The sequence below is a fragment of the Sciurus carolinensis genome, chromosome 13, assembly GCF_902686445.1.
Source record: "Sciurus carolinensis chromosome 13, mSciCar1.2, whole genome shotgun sequence".
Classification (NCBI taxonomy): Eukaryota; Metazoa; Chordata; class Mammalia; order Rodentia; family Sciuridae; genus Sciurus; species Sciurus carolinensis.
Window position 1 is genome coordinate 82,838,460 of NC_062225.1, and position 18,011 is coordinate 82,856,470.

General features: G+C 50.7%; 1 protein-coding gene across 2 annotated transcripts; it reads right to left on the reverse strand.

Moving 5' to 3' along the window:
• Positions 1–10,576: 10,576 nt before the first annotated feature.
• Mycn (MYCN proto-oncogene, bHLH transcription factor) lies at positions 10,577–16,633 on the reverse strand. 2 transcript variants are annotated; one of them, XM_047523005.1, is made up of 3 exons: positions 16,461–16,633; positions 14,360–15,260; positions 10,577–12,085 (listed from the first exon to the last, which is right to left on the reverse strand). In XM_047523005.1, the coding sequence occupies exons 2-3, from the start codon at positions 15,141–15,143 to the stop codon at positions 11,481–11,483; spliced, it is 1,389 nt and encodes a 462-aa protein (XP_047378961.1). In that variant the 5' UTR covers positions 15,144–15,260; positions 16,461–16,633; the 3' UTR covers positions 10,577–11,480. The 2 variants fall into 2 exon arrangements, with proteins under 2 accessions (XP_047378961.1, XP_047378962.1); XM_047523006.1 differs by lacking the exon at positions 14,360–15,260.
• Between the last annotated feature and the right edge of the window lie 1,378 nt (positions 16,634–18,011).

Genomic DNA, 18,011 nt, shown 5'->3' on the forward strand with positions numbered 1-18,011 from the left:
AAGAGGCTCAATGAATTCCAACAGGCAGATTGGGGAGGCTTTGGAAGAATCCACCTTTGAGCAGAGTCACGAAAATGGGTACTATTGAGAAAGAAGCTGAGGGTGACCAGGTAGTTTCCAGACAGAGGGACCAGCAGGAGGAGCAGTACAGGGGCTGGGAAGCATCTGAATCCTCAGGACTGTATTGTTTGACAGCTCCCAACTGCTGTACTTCCTACTATCTATTACATACTTCCACACTTCTTGCATACTGGCTTAAAGAATCTTTTTTTTTTTTTTTTTTTTTGGTACCAGGGATTGAACCCAGTGATACTTAACCACTGAGCCACATCCCCAGCCCTTTTTTGTACTTTATTTAGAAACAGGGTCTCCCTGAGTTGCTGAGGCTGGCTTTGAACTTGTGATCCTCCTGCCTCAGTCTCCCAAGTTGCCTGGATTACAGGCGTGTACTACTGCACCCAGCTTGCTTAAAGAACTTTGAATATAGATATCAAATATTTAAGTAACATTCCAGTTTTTCTGGGAACTCTGCACGGGGCTACCAACGCAGCTTTATAGGTGTGCCCTGCTCTCGGGGTACCTGGGGCTGCAATTCAGCTGCACTCTTCACCACGATGAACCTGCCCTGGGGAGAAACTTCTTCACACAGCAGAGGGGAAGAGAGCCTATTCCAGCAAAGAGCACATACAGGACATGGGTAACACTATAGGTCAGAAAAAGTGAGGAACCCATGCCTTTTAAAACTACTAACTTTTCTTAGATTCTAAGTGTTGAATGATCCCCAAATTGACTCAATTTGGATAAGACTCAAAAAAAAAGGACAACAATCCTTTCTAAGCCAGGGGACCCTGAGATTGTATATGGACACAGGCTGAGTGCATTGAATGATTTGGGACACATTAGAATGTTGGTGCTAGAAGAAAGTGTCCCGTCATCAGATCTGTAGTAAGCTTCTGTTGCAAGTACTTAGACTCCAGCTGGGCCTGCAAATATCCAAAGGGTAACTAGGAGAGGATAAAAACTTAGACATCTCTGCCTCCATTTTGCACCTGTCTCCTTTGTGCTGAGTCAGGAACTTGGACTCCAGAAACAACAGGTCTGATTTTTAAACATCTAGTGATGAGTCAAACTACCCACCACCAATGGCAACTTTCTTTATTTTATTTAGTTTTTTATTTTTTTGGTACTCGGGATTTAACCCAGGGGTACTTAACCACTGAGCCACATCCCCAGTTGGGGGGGCCCACCTTTTTTTTTTAATAATTTACTTAGAGAGACAGGTTCTTCCTAAGTTTCTTAGGGCCTCACTAAATTGCTGAGGCTGACTTTGAACTTGCAATCCTCCTGCCTCAGCCTCCCAGGCTGCTGGGATTATAGGCATGCACCACTGTGCCTGGCTTCAATAACAACTTTCTTACCACCAATAAGGACTGTCTACCCTCTGAACAACACTGAGATAATGATCAACCAGACCACAGTTTGATCAAGACTGATTGGCTGTGCATATCTCTGGTGTCCCTTGTCTTTATAATCTGGAAGTTCTTGTCAGTACCCTGAAAACAACTGGAAACTCTGGGTCCCCTTTTTCTTCCCAATATAGAAATATGGTTTAAAGTCCTTTCTTGCTTTCACCATTATTTTTGCCATTTGGTTTTTGGGGAAATTTATCAGACCTGATTTGTTGGAACCTGCAGAGTAGATCCTCTGGCCTAGGACTTTAGTAATAGATCTCTACCCATGTTAGAGATAGTAATGATCAGAAGTCTTAAGATTATTGCAACTGGAAAGGACCTCAGACATAATGCAATCCAAAATTCTCTTTTAATAGATAGATACAAAAAATACATTCATTCATCACTTGCTACTTGCCAACTGTGTATACAGCCCATTCCTGAGAATGCAGACTATACAGAGGTAAGAGAGTCTTTTACTTCTAAGATGAGATAAACCCCAATATAATTACTTACAATGCACAAGAGAAAGCAAGCTTTGACCTTCCAAAGACACAAAACAAATGGGCATATTCATGTGCATATGGAAAAATCTAGAAAGAGATACACCAAAGTTCAATAGTTGCTATGTCTGAAAGATAGATCGTTAGTGACATTTTTGTGTCTTCTTTATATTTTTCTTTACTGTCATTATTTTTCATAACAACCATGGTAGCAAGGGAGGGAGTTATTTTTGTTTTCACAGACACAAAGGGCCACAGGAAAAACACTAGGTGAAGAGGCAGAGGTCAAAGAGCAAGAATTCTGCAGAAGGGAGTGTAAAGATTTTGTGGGAAAAGTGTCCCTGAGCTGATCCCTGGAAAACAGGTGGACAGAGGGTCCCTGAGTCGGGTGTGGAACGGGATCGGGCAAGGTTGGAGGCAGAAGAGACTCTATGTGGTGACCTCCCTGAGCCCAGCCTCGGGCCCCAGTGCCCACATCTGGAGTCTCCCCACCATGCCTGGGAGGGTTCCCCTTGGAAAGTAGACACAATGGTCCCTTTTGATACAAAGGCCAGCGAGTACCGTCCAGAAGAGCGTGGCCTGCGCTGAACGCATCTTCACAGCGGCACACTCGCCTGCAGTCACAAGGACCCCATCATTCTCTCTCCATTTCAGCCACTTTGGCCAGTTCCCCACGCCTGGAGGTGATCCAGGGCCCAGCCTGCCTGTCCCGTCTGCCATTCCAGGATGAGTTCCCTGAACGTGCCGCTGCCCCTGCACCCCCAGCCACCCTGCCCCTCCCTGGGTCCCCGTCACCCACCCTCACCCACCCCAAGGCCATCGTGCCTCCTGTCCCTACTGTGGAAGGCTCTCTGTGCCCTCCTCCCACTTCCCCTGCACGCCCTCCCCAGGAGGTGGGCAGAGCCATGGCACTGGGGATCTCCTCCCTCCCCTCCCCCACCTCATCTGCACCCCACTTCTCTCACAGGGCTGAAGGGAAGAGCAGGAGCTTTACATCTCGCTGTCAGTCCCCACCGAAGACCCTTCCAAGGGATGGTGTGCCGTGGCTCAGGAGAGCGTGGGGAACCTGGCATTCCGTAAAGGGGACCGTTTTATTTTATTTTTTATTTATTTGTTTATTTTTTATATCAGGGATTGATCCCAAGGGCGCTGAGCCACTGAGTCACATCTCCAGTCCTTAGGGTCTCTCTAAGTTGCTGAGGGCCTCACGAAGCTGCTGAGGCTGGCTTTGAACTCGCCGATCCTCCTGCCTCAGCCTCCAGAGCCCCTGGAATTACAGGCAGGCGCCACCACGCCCTGTTAAATGTGGTCATTTTAAATTCAACAAATAGAAATAAAATTGCATTTCTACCACTTCTGCAGGGGGTTCATGATCATGCAGGGAGCTGTCATTTTTGTGGACAAGCGGGGAGCAGTGTGCTGGGAGCTCCGCACCTGCGGAGGACGTAACGTGCTCCCCCCCCCCAACACACACATACACACACACACACACCATGGTGGTTTTCTGGGGGGACTCCTCAGGGCTGACTACAGGGCCCTCCTCCCCTCCCCCATAAGTGTGCCCATCTGCATTTTGAAGAGTCCCTAGAACAACTCTCACTCCCAAGCTGAGTCCTTTGTCCCTTTCCTTAATGATATGCACATGTCATTAACATGACAGATCCTATCCCTTCTGGAGGCCCAGGGCTGGGGATCCTCTTCCCTGGGTACTTAAGATCCCTCAAATAAGGATTCTCAGGTATACAAGCTGCTGCTAATGGGAGTTAACTGCAGGTTTCCCCCCAAAGCTAAATGCATGTAAATACCTCTTTAGAGCCCCCTAAAAGGTCTCTCTGACTTTCCACCCCGTTCCTTTTGTGAAGGAATACACCTTCAAGTCCTGAGGAATGCCACCCTCCACCCGCAGCAGGAGCATGGCCAGATGGTCTCACATTGCCAGTCGAAGGGAAAGCCCACCTCAAGGAGCAGCAAGCCCCTTGGAATGTGCTTGGGGCAATGTCACCCCAGTGTCTTGCCCCCAGAAGAAGAAGGTCCAGACCCACATGCAGGTGCCTGAACTTGCAGGTCCTCTGATGCAATGGGGCCCAGCGTCCCCAAGAATCTGCGGAGGATTTTATTCCATGCACTTCCTTGGCTTCTCCCCAGGCAAGCCCACCACAGGATTGCTTCAGAAAGGACACTACCCTCACAGCCAGGAACTGCTTCATTTGAAACTGCTTCTTTTGGCCCCTTGCAGAGACCTGAAGAACGAAGCCGGTACTGAGCCACATGGCTTCTGCTATTATCACCGTTTGAGGCAGGTTCGTGGGACATTGGTCCCTGGCATTTCTGTGGGACTTGTGACCTTCGTCCCCTCTTTCCTGCAGTGTCTCTGCATGGTTTCCAGATCTCATATCCACATACCCCGACACCAGGACTGTGTTTCTCCCAAGTTCTGCGGGTTTGGATAGGATCACACTGTTCTATGCAGCGTGGCTGACCCTTCAACTCTGCAATGCAGGTGACCCCTTGGAGGACTGTAGGAGTTTCAGCCTGGGTCTCTAGGCTTACCAGTGTACAAAAGCAAACACAGACGTGTAGGAAGAATAGGGGCCCCCTCTTCCAGTCTCTCGAGGGTGAGTGCTTCCCAGGACCCAGGACAGTCAATTTTAAAACCAGGAGAGTTGCAAACACACCAGGACAAGTCAGTCACCCTACGTAAAATGGGAAAAACACACAGCAACCCTGAAGAAGACTTTTCCCCGTCGAATGAAAACACGGCATGTCAGCCAACAGCACCTCAGCATTTTCTGGTGGTTTCCACTCCAATTAGCCAGGGCTCGGCTTCCCCTGCCTCCAGCCAAGCCAGGGCCCAATTTGCACTTCAGCTAAATGCTGCTTTTTTTCTCCAACATTTTCACCTTATGGTTTATCACAGTGGGCTAGAAAAAGTCCTCCCGAACCAGCAGCCACAAGCAAGGTGGCAGCCTCCACCCCAGCCAGCTAAAGATGACGGAGGCGCGAGCTGCGGCGACAAATTGACATGTGCACATTTATTACCCGGAGGAATTGCGAAGTGAGGTAACACTCCAGGAGAAATAACCTTCCAGAAGTGTCAAATGAAATGTATTCACAGCCATCCCGGAAGTTTACGGTTAAAGACATCCAAGAAAACCTCCAAGTTCATTATTTTAATGAGGCATTTGGGGGAGGGGGGCTTTTTTTTCAATCAGATTAAAAAATATTAGTTTAGCAAATTCAAAAGAAGGACTAACTCAGGATGGAGAAGATTTATTTTCAATCCCAAATGCAATTAAACCATTTACAATAGTAAACTCAGACCTCAACCCTGCTTTCCTCTCCAACAAAAATGCACCTACCCTAGCTTGGGTGGTTTCAAATCTCTAGTCTCAGTTTAAATTCCCTCTACTTTCTGGCTTTGTGCCAAAGAAAAGTGGCTAACCCAGCCCAAGCAAAAACTCAAGGTGTTAGATGTCTGTTACCATATTCTGTTTTCATTTGAGTAACCAAATTAAACATTGAATTAATCATAATTTTCTCTAGTTCCAGACGAGACAAACCTGTGTACCCAGCTCTATTGCACAAATTGAGTCTCTCTAGCTGGCTTTGAACAATCAGTCAACTCTTTTCATTGGTAGTCACTATTTAACAGACATGGAGGGAATATTAGGAGCAAAGCCCTGTTCTAGGTATAGTCTGAGCAGCCAGAGGTGTGCCTACTGTCTTAAAAGAAGTCTGTTTTCACTCACTTAAGGATGAACCCAGAAAGCAAACAGTGAAGTGAGAGGAATGTGCTGGACAAGAGTCAGATGTGACAATATCAACGGCAATAAGAGTTCATCAAAGACTTCCTCATTTCCAAAGCACTGTCACGTCCCTCATGTACTTTATGTCTGATTTTTTTCTTTGTAAGACCCTTATGAGGTGATTCTTATTGTTTTAAAGATGAAGACAGTGAGAACCCGAGAGAAGTAATTTCCTCTGGGCAATGGAGGTGACAAGTGACAGAGCTTAGCTACGACCCCAAGCTTCCAACCAGAAGTTCACCCACTGCAGATGTCTGCAGCAATCTCGAAGGTTCTTATCATCCCTAAGCCTCAGTGACTTTCGGTCCTCAATGCTGAAAGGCAGCCTTTAAGCTCACCAGTTCCAGTTCATTCCACTTATAGATGAGAAAACTGCACCATTAGAATTTGTTTTCCTACCCCAAGGATGAAAATAGAGAGTAACAGAGTTAAGACCCGAGTTCAGGGCTTCTCCCAATCCAAGTGTGTCTGTTACCCAATCAGCTCGGAGCACCATTTTGTCTAACGGGCAGATTGATTTTTTTTTGTCTTTCCTCAGAAAGATGGTGCAAGGTAGCCTAAGACACAAAACAAGAACCACAAAATTCAATTAAGGTCAGACTGAGGCTTTGTGAAGGAGTTCACTCGTTTCCCTGCCGCTCCCAAAAACCTGCTGAAAATCTCAGGTCTGCTAGAAGGCAGAGGAAAATCGATTGTGCGTTGCCTCATCAGAGCGCATCCCCCGCAAATCACCTGTGTTTATCCTGGGAGCGCCGCTGTGTGTGCTCCCCATGAGCATTGTACCGTGGGTCTGTGTGCTTCCACCATGAAAAGGCTCTGTTACTTGTGGTCAAAGGTTTCAGGATGAATGTCTTGTAGCATGATACGTCAATATCAAAAGGGATCAGGTAACCCTGGTCAGTGGCCTATGAAGAGATTTCCTTTACAAGTAAGGAAAACTAATAAACCATTGTAGAAAGCATAGATGTCCTTCGGCACTCAAATTCCTAGGCTCCGTCTTAAAATAGGTTTCAAAGCTCACATTCATTTGTTTCCAAGGTACCCGTTTTTTAGGTTTTGTAAGGTCTCTTTTGAGGAACAAAAGTCTGTAAAGTTCTTGTTAAGCTCAAGTTTGCGAGTTTGTTCTACTGGTACATTTTTTAAAAGGTTCTTTGCCCCAGTAACATCCAGAGGAAACAGAGAAGAAAAATCCTCTTGACATCAAATCGGATTATGAAGCAGACTTAAATCACACCCATCCTAGAGCAGGCATGATTCTGTGTGCTGTCTGTACGTTTATGGAGCCATCCCAGTAAAAACCCCTGTGCCAGGCGGAACTGCCCGGCCCAGCAATCTCGCATTGGGAGCTGCATTCAAAGCCAGGCAGTCCCACGCAGGCTCATTCCCCTACCCACCACGCTCTCTTGCTCCTCCTCAAGAGGATGGGTGAAAAGTTGGTGAGACACACTTGCCAATGTTGGAGGGAGATGAGGGAGGAGGGATTCGGAACGGAGAAGCCTAAGACCTGAGTTCTGGCGTGGGGCACTGTCCTTCCAGCTCAGCCCTCTGCTCCCTGAACCAGGAGCCCTGCCCAGGCACGTCCCTCGCCCCCGCTCCAAGGCACCCCGGAATTCCACTATCCTGCTCACTCCTTGCTCACCGCCATATTGGGTATTACTTAATTCATTTGCTTACTACGTTTAGTAGTATTGTTGTTACTCTCTCCTAGATTATAAATTAAAAGAAAGCAGGGATTTAGGGCCATTTTGGTCTCTTTTATCCACTGATGTCTCCCAAACTCTCGGAACTGTCCCTGACGCATATTAGCTCCTGAATAAATATTTGTTTAAATGGAGAGAAGGCCACCAGCAGACGGGTGTACTTTCTAGGAAATGAGAGATTGGCTAGATGGCTTCTAGGCCTTTTCCAAATCTGACTCTCTGACTCTAAAAATAACTCAAATTAGGATTTCGAAACCATAACTAACCAGCATAAGGATTAAAGGAACTCAAACCCCGAAGACCCAATTCCTTGGCCTATGAAGTCAGAACATGGCTAACTGAAGGACCGAGGGGCTCTAGGGCACTTCTGCAGGGTGGGAGGCCTTACGACCACCCTCACCATGAGCACAGATGGTCTGCAACCTGAGGCAAGGATCTGAGCAACTCAGTTCCATGGTGGACCTGCAGCGCTAGGCCAAGAGCCAGCTTCCTCCAGCAGAGAGCTCTGGACGCAGCCATGGGACCCTCAAGGGCACTCATTCAGTGTACCCCTCCACAAGCCCTCCTGTCTCCCCACCCTGCCTCTGAACAAGCTGGACTTGTTCAGACCACAGGCTCCTGAAGAGAGCCTCCGTGGGCATTTCCTCTGCAGTCCCCAGAGCTTCCGGTGAATGTCTAATGTCTAATCTATGGATTTTCCTATGTGTATTATTCTGAGAGCTCGTGAACCAGGATGGACAGGAGATATGCTGGGAATGGAAATCTGCTGCCTCCTCCTTCCTCTCCTGCTCTCCATTCTGCTGGCATCTGTTAAGACCCTGTCATCTGTCAGTCACTGGGTCAGGGCTCAGAATCGGAGGTGAATAAGAGCATACCTGCCTCAAGAGAGCCCTTCATTTAGGGTCCAGGAGGCAAGGAGTGTAGCTCTTGGTCTCCAGAGGCAATGCAGAATAAGGGCAGAAGGACCAAGAGCTGGAAATAGGGAGAAGGCTGGGAAAGGTGACTGGAGTGTATCAGGAAGGCTTCCTGAGGGAGATGACATTGGTTTTCCAAGATGGAAACAACTGTTGAGCAACAGAAAGCAGATAACCTAAGAGGGAACGTGACCAAAGCAGTAAGAGGCACAGGGAGCGACCAAGTCTGCTGAGTTTGGAATGAAGAGCACCTGTGGAGGCGCAGCGGGTGACAGAGCCAGTGAGCCCAGGTGCAGGCAGTGTCCATGCCAGGCTGAAGGGTCTGGCTTCACCCTGTAAGTGCCAGGGAACTATGGGAAGATTTTATGCAGTCGTTTATTTAGAACAATTAATATGGGAGTGTGAGGTGGGTGGCCAAGTCTACCGTGGGAGCCTGGAGAGGGCCAGTGCATGATGGGAGCATAGGACTGGTCACAAGGAGCCTCCGACACAGGTGCTGGGTTCTGCCTCTCATTCCGTGAGTGCCATGAAGCCATTCCGGGAGATTGACCTTAACTCAGTTTCTCAGTCTCACAACTGATCCCAGAGAGGATTTCTCCTGTTGTTGAAATACCACTTCTTCTGCGACTACAATGACTTTAGACAATTACAGAGCCCAGTCAGGTAACATTTCCCTCAGTTGAGTCAGGAAAGGCACGTGTATGAGCCTTCACTTAATTCACCTAGTTCAGGTGTTTTGTTGGATGACATAAAGAACATATACAAAAGGCAGCTAAGCTGACAGTGAAAAACAAGACTGATCACATTTAGAAAAGCAAGTAAGCATAGGCATCAGACATGTAAGACAGCAAGGAATTTGGCCCTGAGTTTCCCAGCAGGCAAAGTAAAAGCAGAATACTTTCTTCTTCCATGACTAGAATTCTCTCATCTGACACACTTAGGTTGCCCTTCTTGGGGACCACAGATAGAGAAATTCAGATGATTGATCTGGGCTTCAAGTATTTCAGGTGCTCAATTAATTTAAAGTCGCTTCACTTTCTTTTGGCTCATGGATACACAAACGAGGTGCAGAGGTTGAGCCATCTGGGACCTGTACAATGCAAATGAACAGGAAATTCTTTTAAATGATTCAAAAAGCTCTTATTGTATTTTAGTCTGGGGATGGGACTTCTAAGGGTATTAAAGAGCACTTTACCTGGTTTTCAACATGGTCAGACCATCTGGAAGGTTCCTGCAGCTGTCCACTGACCCCACAGCTTTGGGACCTGTGGCAATAAACCAGGACACAGATGACCTCAAATTCTAAACTCAGGCAAACAAGGCTTTCTAGTCCCTGAGCCTCCATTTACTTCAGTAAAGAAAAAAAAAAAAAAAATTGTTTTCTTTTTTTTTCAGCTCAGAGCTAAAAACTTGCAATGAGTGAAACCTGCCACCCAAAAGGGAAATGGATCCGTGCATTTCCTTTTGACAAGAAAGAGTATTGCTTCCAACTGGGAGCCCCGCGCCTCCCTGTCAACCCATTGGTGCTAGTCCTTTGCTCCAGAGCAGGCAAAAGTTAATCCTGTTTCCACAGGGCAGCTAAGTAGCCAAACACCACCAGGTGAAAGAAATGGGGAATAGAGAACTTACTGCCCACACAGGGGGCACCTGATCTGCGGGGTGCAGCTGTCCTAGGCTTTGACTGAAGGGAGGGGCCAACTCTTACTCTGCTACTGTGCTCAGCCTAGAATCTTGCACTGCCCCTGAGACAGCTTAAGAATGAAGTCTTGGGACACTATGTTCTACTTCAGAATTTTAAAAAATTTGCCAATAGAATATTATCACCTATGTCAAATATAGGCAAGGTTGACCGGTCTTATGTCTCAATTTTACTTTCTATGAAGGATTGGTTATCTAATGTCCTAGCCGAGTCACACGAAGGACCAACCAACTACGTGAAAGTGCTGTCACCTGTTGCGTACTACTGCTCCTCTGCCAGGTGTCACTGGTAACTGTCTCTAGTCTGTATAATCTTGGAAAACCATCTCAACCTCCAAATCCAGTCTTCACCAACTGGAGCCAAAGACCCCTCCTCCCATAGCACAAATATAAGAAGGCTGTATGTGGAAACTGCATGCCTACAAGTAACGGTCTATTTATGGTTGCTGCGTAAGGGACAGATTTTGAGCTAGTGTTAAGGAATGACGTTTGAATTGCATCATTTAATTGCTATTTATTTTCATAAACATGAGGTATTTCAAAGTGCTATAAGATGCAGCACTAAATATATACATTTTGAAGAAATTAAACACAGAACTTTGCATTTACCCAGTTCTATGCACCAAACATGAACAAATACATTAACAGGAAGAAACAGGCTAGGAAAAGGAATATATATATAGTAAATTTCTTTACAAAAGTTTCTTAGTTCAAAAAGTGATAAAGTAATATCTACTCAAAACTTTCACAACTCATTTTCATACGAAAATATAAGTATCAAATTTAGTTATGTATCAGCATCATACTAAAGTATACAGGCAGTGTAAGAATTAGTACAGTACATAACAGAGATTAACAATATATTTGTATACAAAACATGCTCCTCAAACATTGAGGTATTATTACAGTACTTAGGTGTGAACTTCCAGTCTAATACTGGCCGCAAAAGCCACCTCTCATTACCCAGGACGTATACAAAAGGCGGGTGTGTCAATGGTATTTACAGAAATGTTCCCCAGGGGCATCAAATGGCAACCCCCTTACATGGCATCTGCTGGAACTTAAGCACCATTGTAAAAAGAAGGAATGACTGACTCTCTGTTGTTTGAAAACTTGGAACGAACAAGGTGACTTCCACAGCCCCAGAGGCTCCCAACTGTCACGAACTTCCACGGCCGTCACAGAGGTGAGGTGCAGGAAACTGCAAAGCCACCCAGCACCCGGTGGCACGGGCTCTCGGAGGTCCTGGTAGAACCCCGCACCTCCTGCCCCCCACCCAGATCCAAACGACAGGGGACCGATTTGAAAGTAAACCAACATTCTTAATGTCAACACAATGTTTGTTTTTAAAAAAAAAAAAAAAAATCAAAATGTGCAAAGTGGCAGTGACTGTCCATTTGAGAAAGGTTTAGCAAGTCCGAGCGAGCTCGATTTTCTTTAGCAACTGCTGCTGTCTTGCCTGCAATTTCTCCTTTTCCAGCAGAAGCTGGTGCTCCTCGGCCTGGAGGGAGTGGACATACTCGGTGGCTTTTTTCAAAATGACCACCTTGGCGGCCTTCTCGTTCTTCACCAGCTCCGGCACGTGGTCCCTGAGTGTGAGGAAGCTGGACCGCAGGTCGTTGCGGCGTTGGCGCTCCAGGATATTGTGGTTGCGGCGACGCTCGCTGTCCTCGGAGTCTGAGTTTCGCGGGCTCAAGCTCTTAGCCTTTGGGGGGATGACGCTCTTGAGGGGACGCGGGGACACCTCGCTCTTGATCTTCTTCTGGGGTGGCGCATCCTCGCTCTCCACGTAGGGCGAGGGGGCAGCGTAGTTGTGCTGCTGGTGGATGGGGACACAGCGCTTGAGGATCAGCTCGCTGGACGGAGCCCTCCCTAGGCCCAGGGCCGCATTCTTGGGACGCACGGTGATGGTGAACGTGGTGATAGCCTTGCTGTTGGCGGAGGAGCGGCGTTTCTCCACGGTGACCACATCGATTTCCTCTTCTTCATCTTCCTCCTCATCGTCCTCGTCATCTTTGATTAAAAAAATGGAGGTACATTCATGTGAGACACACACGAACAAAATGAACCAACTCCTATCATGTCTGTGTCTAGGACCCTGAGGGCAGGATCTGCTATTATTGTGGATCCATCAACATGTGGACAGAATGTACTTATTTTATGTCTCTTTAAATATGGAAATAACTTTTCCTTCCCAGACCCCTAGGGTACTATCAGTTTCCTTTCAAGACTTTTGCAGGTGGGACTGAGGGTGTAGCTCAGTGGTAGAGAACTTGCCCAGCATGTGCAAAGCCCTGGGCTCCACCCCCAGCACCAAAACCAAAACAAAAAAAAAAACACCTAGCAGATGGCAGACATACAAAGAATCTGAGCTTGAGGTCGGGCAGAATTCTGGCTCCATGGTACACTAGCTGCAAGATCCTGGGCAAGGTACCAAACCTTTAGAAGCCTCAGTTTCTTAGCCCTGCAATGGGGTTGATACCACAGCACCTCTGAATTTGGCAAAGAATATGTAGACTTAGCCCAGAGCTGGGCTTAGAGACAGATGCTCAGTAATGGGAGCTTTTAGCATAATCGACAGGCAATCTGCCCCCTGGACTCAGGCATATTTCCATCTTTGCATTTCAGGAGTCTCATTTGTCAAAACACATGCCTGAGTTTGATTTTCCCTCCTTAAACTCGAGGAACACTTTAATTAACCAAGGAAGAAAAATAACTTTAGCTCCACAAATGTGCATTTCGTACAGTAGGCAGTTTTTCATCTATCAAAGATCCAATCTTAACTACAGAGCTGTAACCCACAGTAGCTACACACCCTGAATTGGAGCAGCTCCTAAGTCACCAACAATAACAGCAACAACAAAAACGTGTAGCAGCATGTGTGGGTTTTCCCTCCTCTCCTCATTTACTACCACGCTAGGATAGAAAATTATTGTTTAAAATGCAAGCATGAAAATCAAAACACATCTTCTGCTTGATCTGATGGGGACCGGAAAGCTGAACAATTGTGGGATTTGTTCTAAAGCTGAAATGGGAGGCTGTTCCAGTCTGTGGGTCCCTTTAAGCCAGTGTTTTGGTTTTCTGCCAAGAAGACAGCTGTTGGAAGGAAATGCTTCCTCACCAAAAGCTGTCAAGGCACAGACATTAAAGGGACAGAGCCCTTTCAAACTGCAGGCTTATCACCAAGTTCCCTTCCAGGAGCCTCAAAAGGATGGGTTCCCAGACCCGAAGGAAACTTGGGCTTTTTATCCATCTTCGTTGTGGAAACACTGGTTCTCAAGGTCCAGGGAGGCCCCAGTCTCCAAGGACATTCTAGTATTTGGGTGGAGTTCTGTACCTCAGGAGCCCCAGGCAAAAGCTTTGATTTTTTTTTTTTTTTTAACCCTTCCCGGTTCATTTAAGACAAAATTATTCACAAAAGAGCTAATCTCTGAGTCCTACCAGGATGTCTGCATTCCCCAAGGGGCTCTAAGTGCCCACCCTCACCTTCAAGAGCACTGGGTCGCAAAACACAACTCAGGTCTCAAATTAAGCCTGGTATTCCGGCTAGGAGATAAAACTGGGTCCAGTTTTCACGGCACAATGGAAAGATGAGTCCCCTCGAGAATGTGCACAGCCGCTGTGGCACTTGCTGCCAGCTGTTGAAGGGGAGGGAGGGCCGCCCCATCACCCCCAGCCTCTCAGATCCTTGGGCCGGCTGCCGGCCAGACACACCGCCGCCTGCTGGCCACGCACCAGGAGCAAACAGCCCACCACCCACGGAGGGCCGGGGGGAGGGGGGAGCCCGACGTTTGGGGGAAAAAAAAAGAAAGAACACCAGTGCCCGCCATCTGTACAGTCTCCTTCTAACTTCTTGTGCCCTAAATAGGATCTTGTACAGCCGTGTGTCTTTTCGGGGAGTCTTTCCCCTCCTCTGACCTGGGCCCAAGTCCCTTTCCACCCTGGCGCTAACAGGTTTCTGCCCAGGCAAAGCCCCCAGCAGCCCTTTAATCCTCACCCGGCTTGGCCACCAACTTTTCCCAGGGTGGGGACAGGGTGAGGCCAGAGCTGGCCTAGAATAAGGTCCACATAGACGGTGGGAACAACTTCAGGGAGGCGAAGTTGGGAAGAGGCACTTGCTACACAAGCAGCTGTCTGTCTTCGACCCGAGAGACGCTGGTGGGAAACAGGGCCTGTCGACCACCAGCGCTGCTGCTCCCCAGAGTCAAGACACCAATGCTAACAAAGGGACCACGACCCTCAGTCCAGGGGCCCAGGGCGGCAGCCAGACCGGGACACAGGCTTTACCTGAGTCGCTCAGGGTGTCTTCTCCGGAGGTGCTGAGGGCCTTGTGGTCACCGCCGTTGGCAGGGCGGCCGCCTAAGCGCGGAGGGGCGGCCACCGCGGCACCGGCCGGGGCGGCTGCTCCAGCAACCGCAGCGCCCACGGCAGGGGCACCAGCCTGGGCGACGGGGCCAGGCGCAGGATCCCGCTTGTTCACCGGGAAGGGGAAGACCACGGCGGGATCCACGCACTCGGCGGCCGGGTGGGCGAGCTCCGCGGGTAAGGCGGCTCCGGCGCGGCCGGCTCCGGCCGTTCCGCCGTGCCCGCGGCCCGCAGGGCTGGCAGCTCCCGCTCCCGGGACCGGGGCGGCGGGACCCGCGGCCGGCGGCCCGCGGCCGTGCTGCAGCTTCTCGCTCACCGCGCGCTCCAGCTTCTCGCGGGCGGAGAAGCCGCTCCACATGCAGTCCTGGAGGATGACCGGGTTGGGGGTGAGGCCGCCCAGTCCCCCCAGGCCGAACGCGTCCTCCTCGGCCGGGTTGCCCCACAGGTCGGCCTCGGGCAGCAGCATTTCGGTGGCCCAGTCCGAGTGCTCGGGACTGTGCTCCGGGAACGCACGGCTGGGCGACAGGGGGGGCGTAGGCAGCAGCTCAAACTTCTTCCAGATGTCCTCCCCCGGGGGGGTCGAGTCGGGGCCGCCGAAGTAGAAGTCGTCTTCGTCCGGGTAGAAGCAGGGCTGCAGCGAGTCAAACTCGAGGTCTGGGTTCTTGCAGATCATCCCCGGCATGGTGGACGCGGTGCAGCTCGGCATCGGCTCGCCTCCCCGCCGGCGACTAAGCGCTTCTTTCCGCTCTGCTCCTTTTAATACCGGGGGTGCTTCCTTCCCGTGGGGTACGCAGAGGGCGGGGGCCCGCGCCAATCCGCAACACTGCAACCAACAAACACACCAGGAGAAAATGGGCAAGAGGAGGAGACTGGGGGGACAGGCAGTGGGCACCCCCTCTAGCCCCGTCCCCCAACCTCCCCGGCCAGCCCCTCCACTCCGTCCAGGGCTCCCGAAGGTGGAGGAAGTTCTGCTTCTCGTTCTCTCCCTCCCTCCCTCCTTTTGTGTACAAGCTGTCTACGACAAGGGGTGGGAGGGGGCATGCAGATGCAGGGGGTGGCGTGGCTCTGCAACTTTGGAAACTGCCATTTCATTCACACAAGGCAGTGCCTGGGGGAGGGGGCCGTTCGAGCTGCAGAATCCCAGCTCTTTAGGAGCACGCCAACAAACCCCACCGCACCATCGTAGGGCCAGCTGCTCGAAGAAGTCCCGGCTCTGCAACCCGACTGTCGGGCACAGGATTTCGAGTACCCTCCCTCAATTCCCTCTTTGTAAAAATGAAACCTCAGGAGTGCAAACCGTAACAGGGGATTCAGGAAACTTTGCAAATGCAAAGAGCCTTTCTCTAGACGGAGACCAACAAGAGGCACCCAAATCCATAAACCTCACCCCTCCCCATTGGAGCAGATGCCCTCGGCGTTCACCCGTCGCAGGGATACCCCGGCCGACAGCTTATTTTGAACCTATCCAACCCCTCCCCCTCTCTTCCAAATCCCCAACGACCTCTTCCTGGGAACCGGGCGGCTGAGCCCCATTCCTGGGAATGGTGCAGGGGCGCCGGCGCGGGAGGCGTAGCAGGGAGAGCCGCGTCTCCTCTAAGCTTGAGCGGTCGTGACCCAGATTACCACCGCGGCAGCCTCGCCCCGACTAACCCCCTTTCCTTCCTCCGGTGGCTCCATTTGGAGAAGAGCCCCGGCTTGGGGTGGGGACGCTCCGCTCCTCGTCAGCTCAAACACAGACAGACCAATCTTCCAGAGCAGGGCCAATTTCTTTTCGCTGAAGCCATTACTCTTTCCTTGCAGAGGCTGCAAAGGATTAGGGCGGGTCTCCTCCAGCCTGGGTGCCTACGGGGCTCAACTGGCTTTTCAGGGAAAACCCCGACACGGTTTTGTTTCGGAGGCATAAACAGTCCCCCGGGCACATTCGGACGCCCGGTGCGCGAGCCGCGATCCCGTCCAGGGCTCGCCTTGCCGCGGCGCTCGCCGCTCCCGGGGCGCCTGGCGGCTTGCAAGCCCCGCTCCTTACCTCCGGTCGACTGCCGGGGATCCGGAGGCGATTCTGCGCCGGGGTCTCCGGGTGGGCTGTGGAGGCGGGGGGGTCCTAGGGCGGCTGCAGTCTGTGAGCGCTTGCGCCGGGCTAGCGCTCGCTCGGCTCCAACCCAGTTCCCAGGAGCCCCCCGCATCCACCCAGCGCGTCCAGACAGATGACTGTCACTGGCTGCGCTTTGAAGCTCGGGAGATATTATTAACTGAAAAATCTGACACACCCGGGGGGCGGGGAGAGAAGGGGGCTGTGGCGCAGACAAGGGGGAGGGAGAAAGGCAGAGGAAAGCGGCTTCACCCCGCCCTCTTGATTTCCATAAAAATCAGGGGAGGCGCCAAGGCTTTCGCGCCAAAAGCCACTTGCTTTTCTTCTTTGCAGAGGAGGTTGCAAAGCTGGGAAGCCCGGGATGTTCTCCTCCCGCCCTTTTGGACCCCCGGGCTTGCACCCGGTGCACCCGGTGCACCCGGTGAACCAGCCGCGCGCCGAGCGGTGCAATGCAACAACCACCCTGTGGGCCTGGCAATGGCTTGACGTTAAAAAACCATGTTTTAATTTTTATTTTTCTGAAGGGCTCCGGGTTGTGTGCTGGGGAGGGGGAACCCAGGCTTCTACCCAGACCCCGCCTAAACTGCATTTGTGTGCAGCTAAGCTCGAGGCCAACGTCGAGCGAGGCCTTGCTCGTGTGTGATCTCGGAGCAAGGCTACGAGGGTGCAAAAGGGGAGGGAGCGGACGCGCCCATTTAGGAACCAGACCGCAGGATGTTTCTAGTTCCAAATAGAAAGGAGGAGAGGGGCGCCCCCCTTGTTTGAAAATAAATAAGTGCGGGCTACCAGGGTGGCGCCGCGGTGATTTCTTCGGCCGAAGGCGACACCTCGCGGAGACCCAGCAGAAAGCGGAGCCTCCCAGTGTCAACGCGGGGATGGGGTGGGCGGCCCCGCAACTTTCCGCTGCCCCGACCACCGTCGGCGGGTCGTCACCACCGAGGAACAGGGACGGCCCGGCCCGGGTGACCCAGGGGATGAACTTGCGTCCCCACGGCTCCCAAGGAAGCTCTTCAAAGCAAGCATTCTCCGAAAAGATGGGCAGTCGGGTGCGTTTCAGAGAGGGGACTGTCCTTACACCTCCCGGCTCGAGTCTTGAGTCTAAATTGTTGGCGGCCACTTCCCTCTTTGTGCCTCGGCTTCCTCGCTGGAGGTGGAGTTGACGGTGCTTACCTCATTGGCAGTTTTGAGAAATGAGTTACAAAAAAGCTTAGATTAGGGAGTGCCCAGCCCTGAGTGCGCCGGCTCTTATCATTACCAGAGCACGGTCATTCTTCTGGGGACATAACACCCGCCACCCGCCGTGGAGCCGCGTTCGTGCTCTCGGGTCCCACCCCCAGCAAATCCTCACTTGACGCTGGGAAGTGATGGGGTTAACAGCTATTGTCCCTGCCCCCAAACTCCCCGGGAATGAACCTGGTCTCCGGCAGCCCCTTTCACAACCAAATACACAGTGAGTGGAATTTTGCCTTCAAAAACATTCCTGAGGCT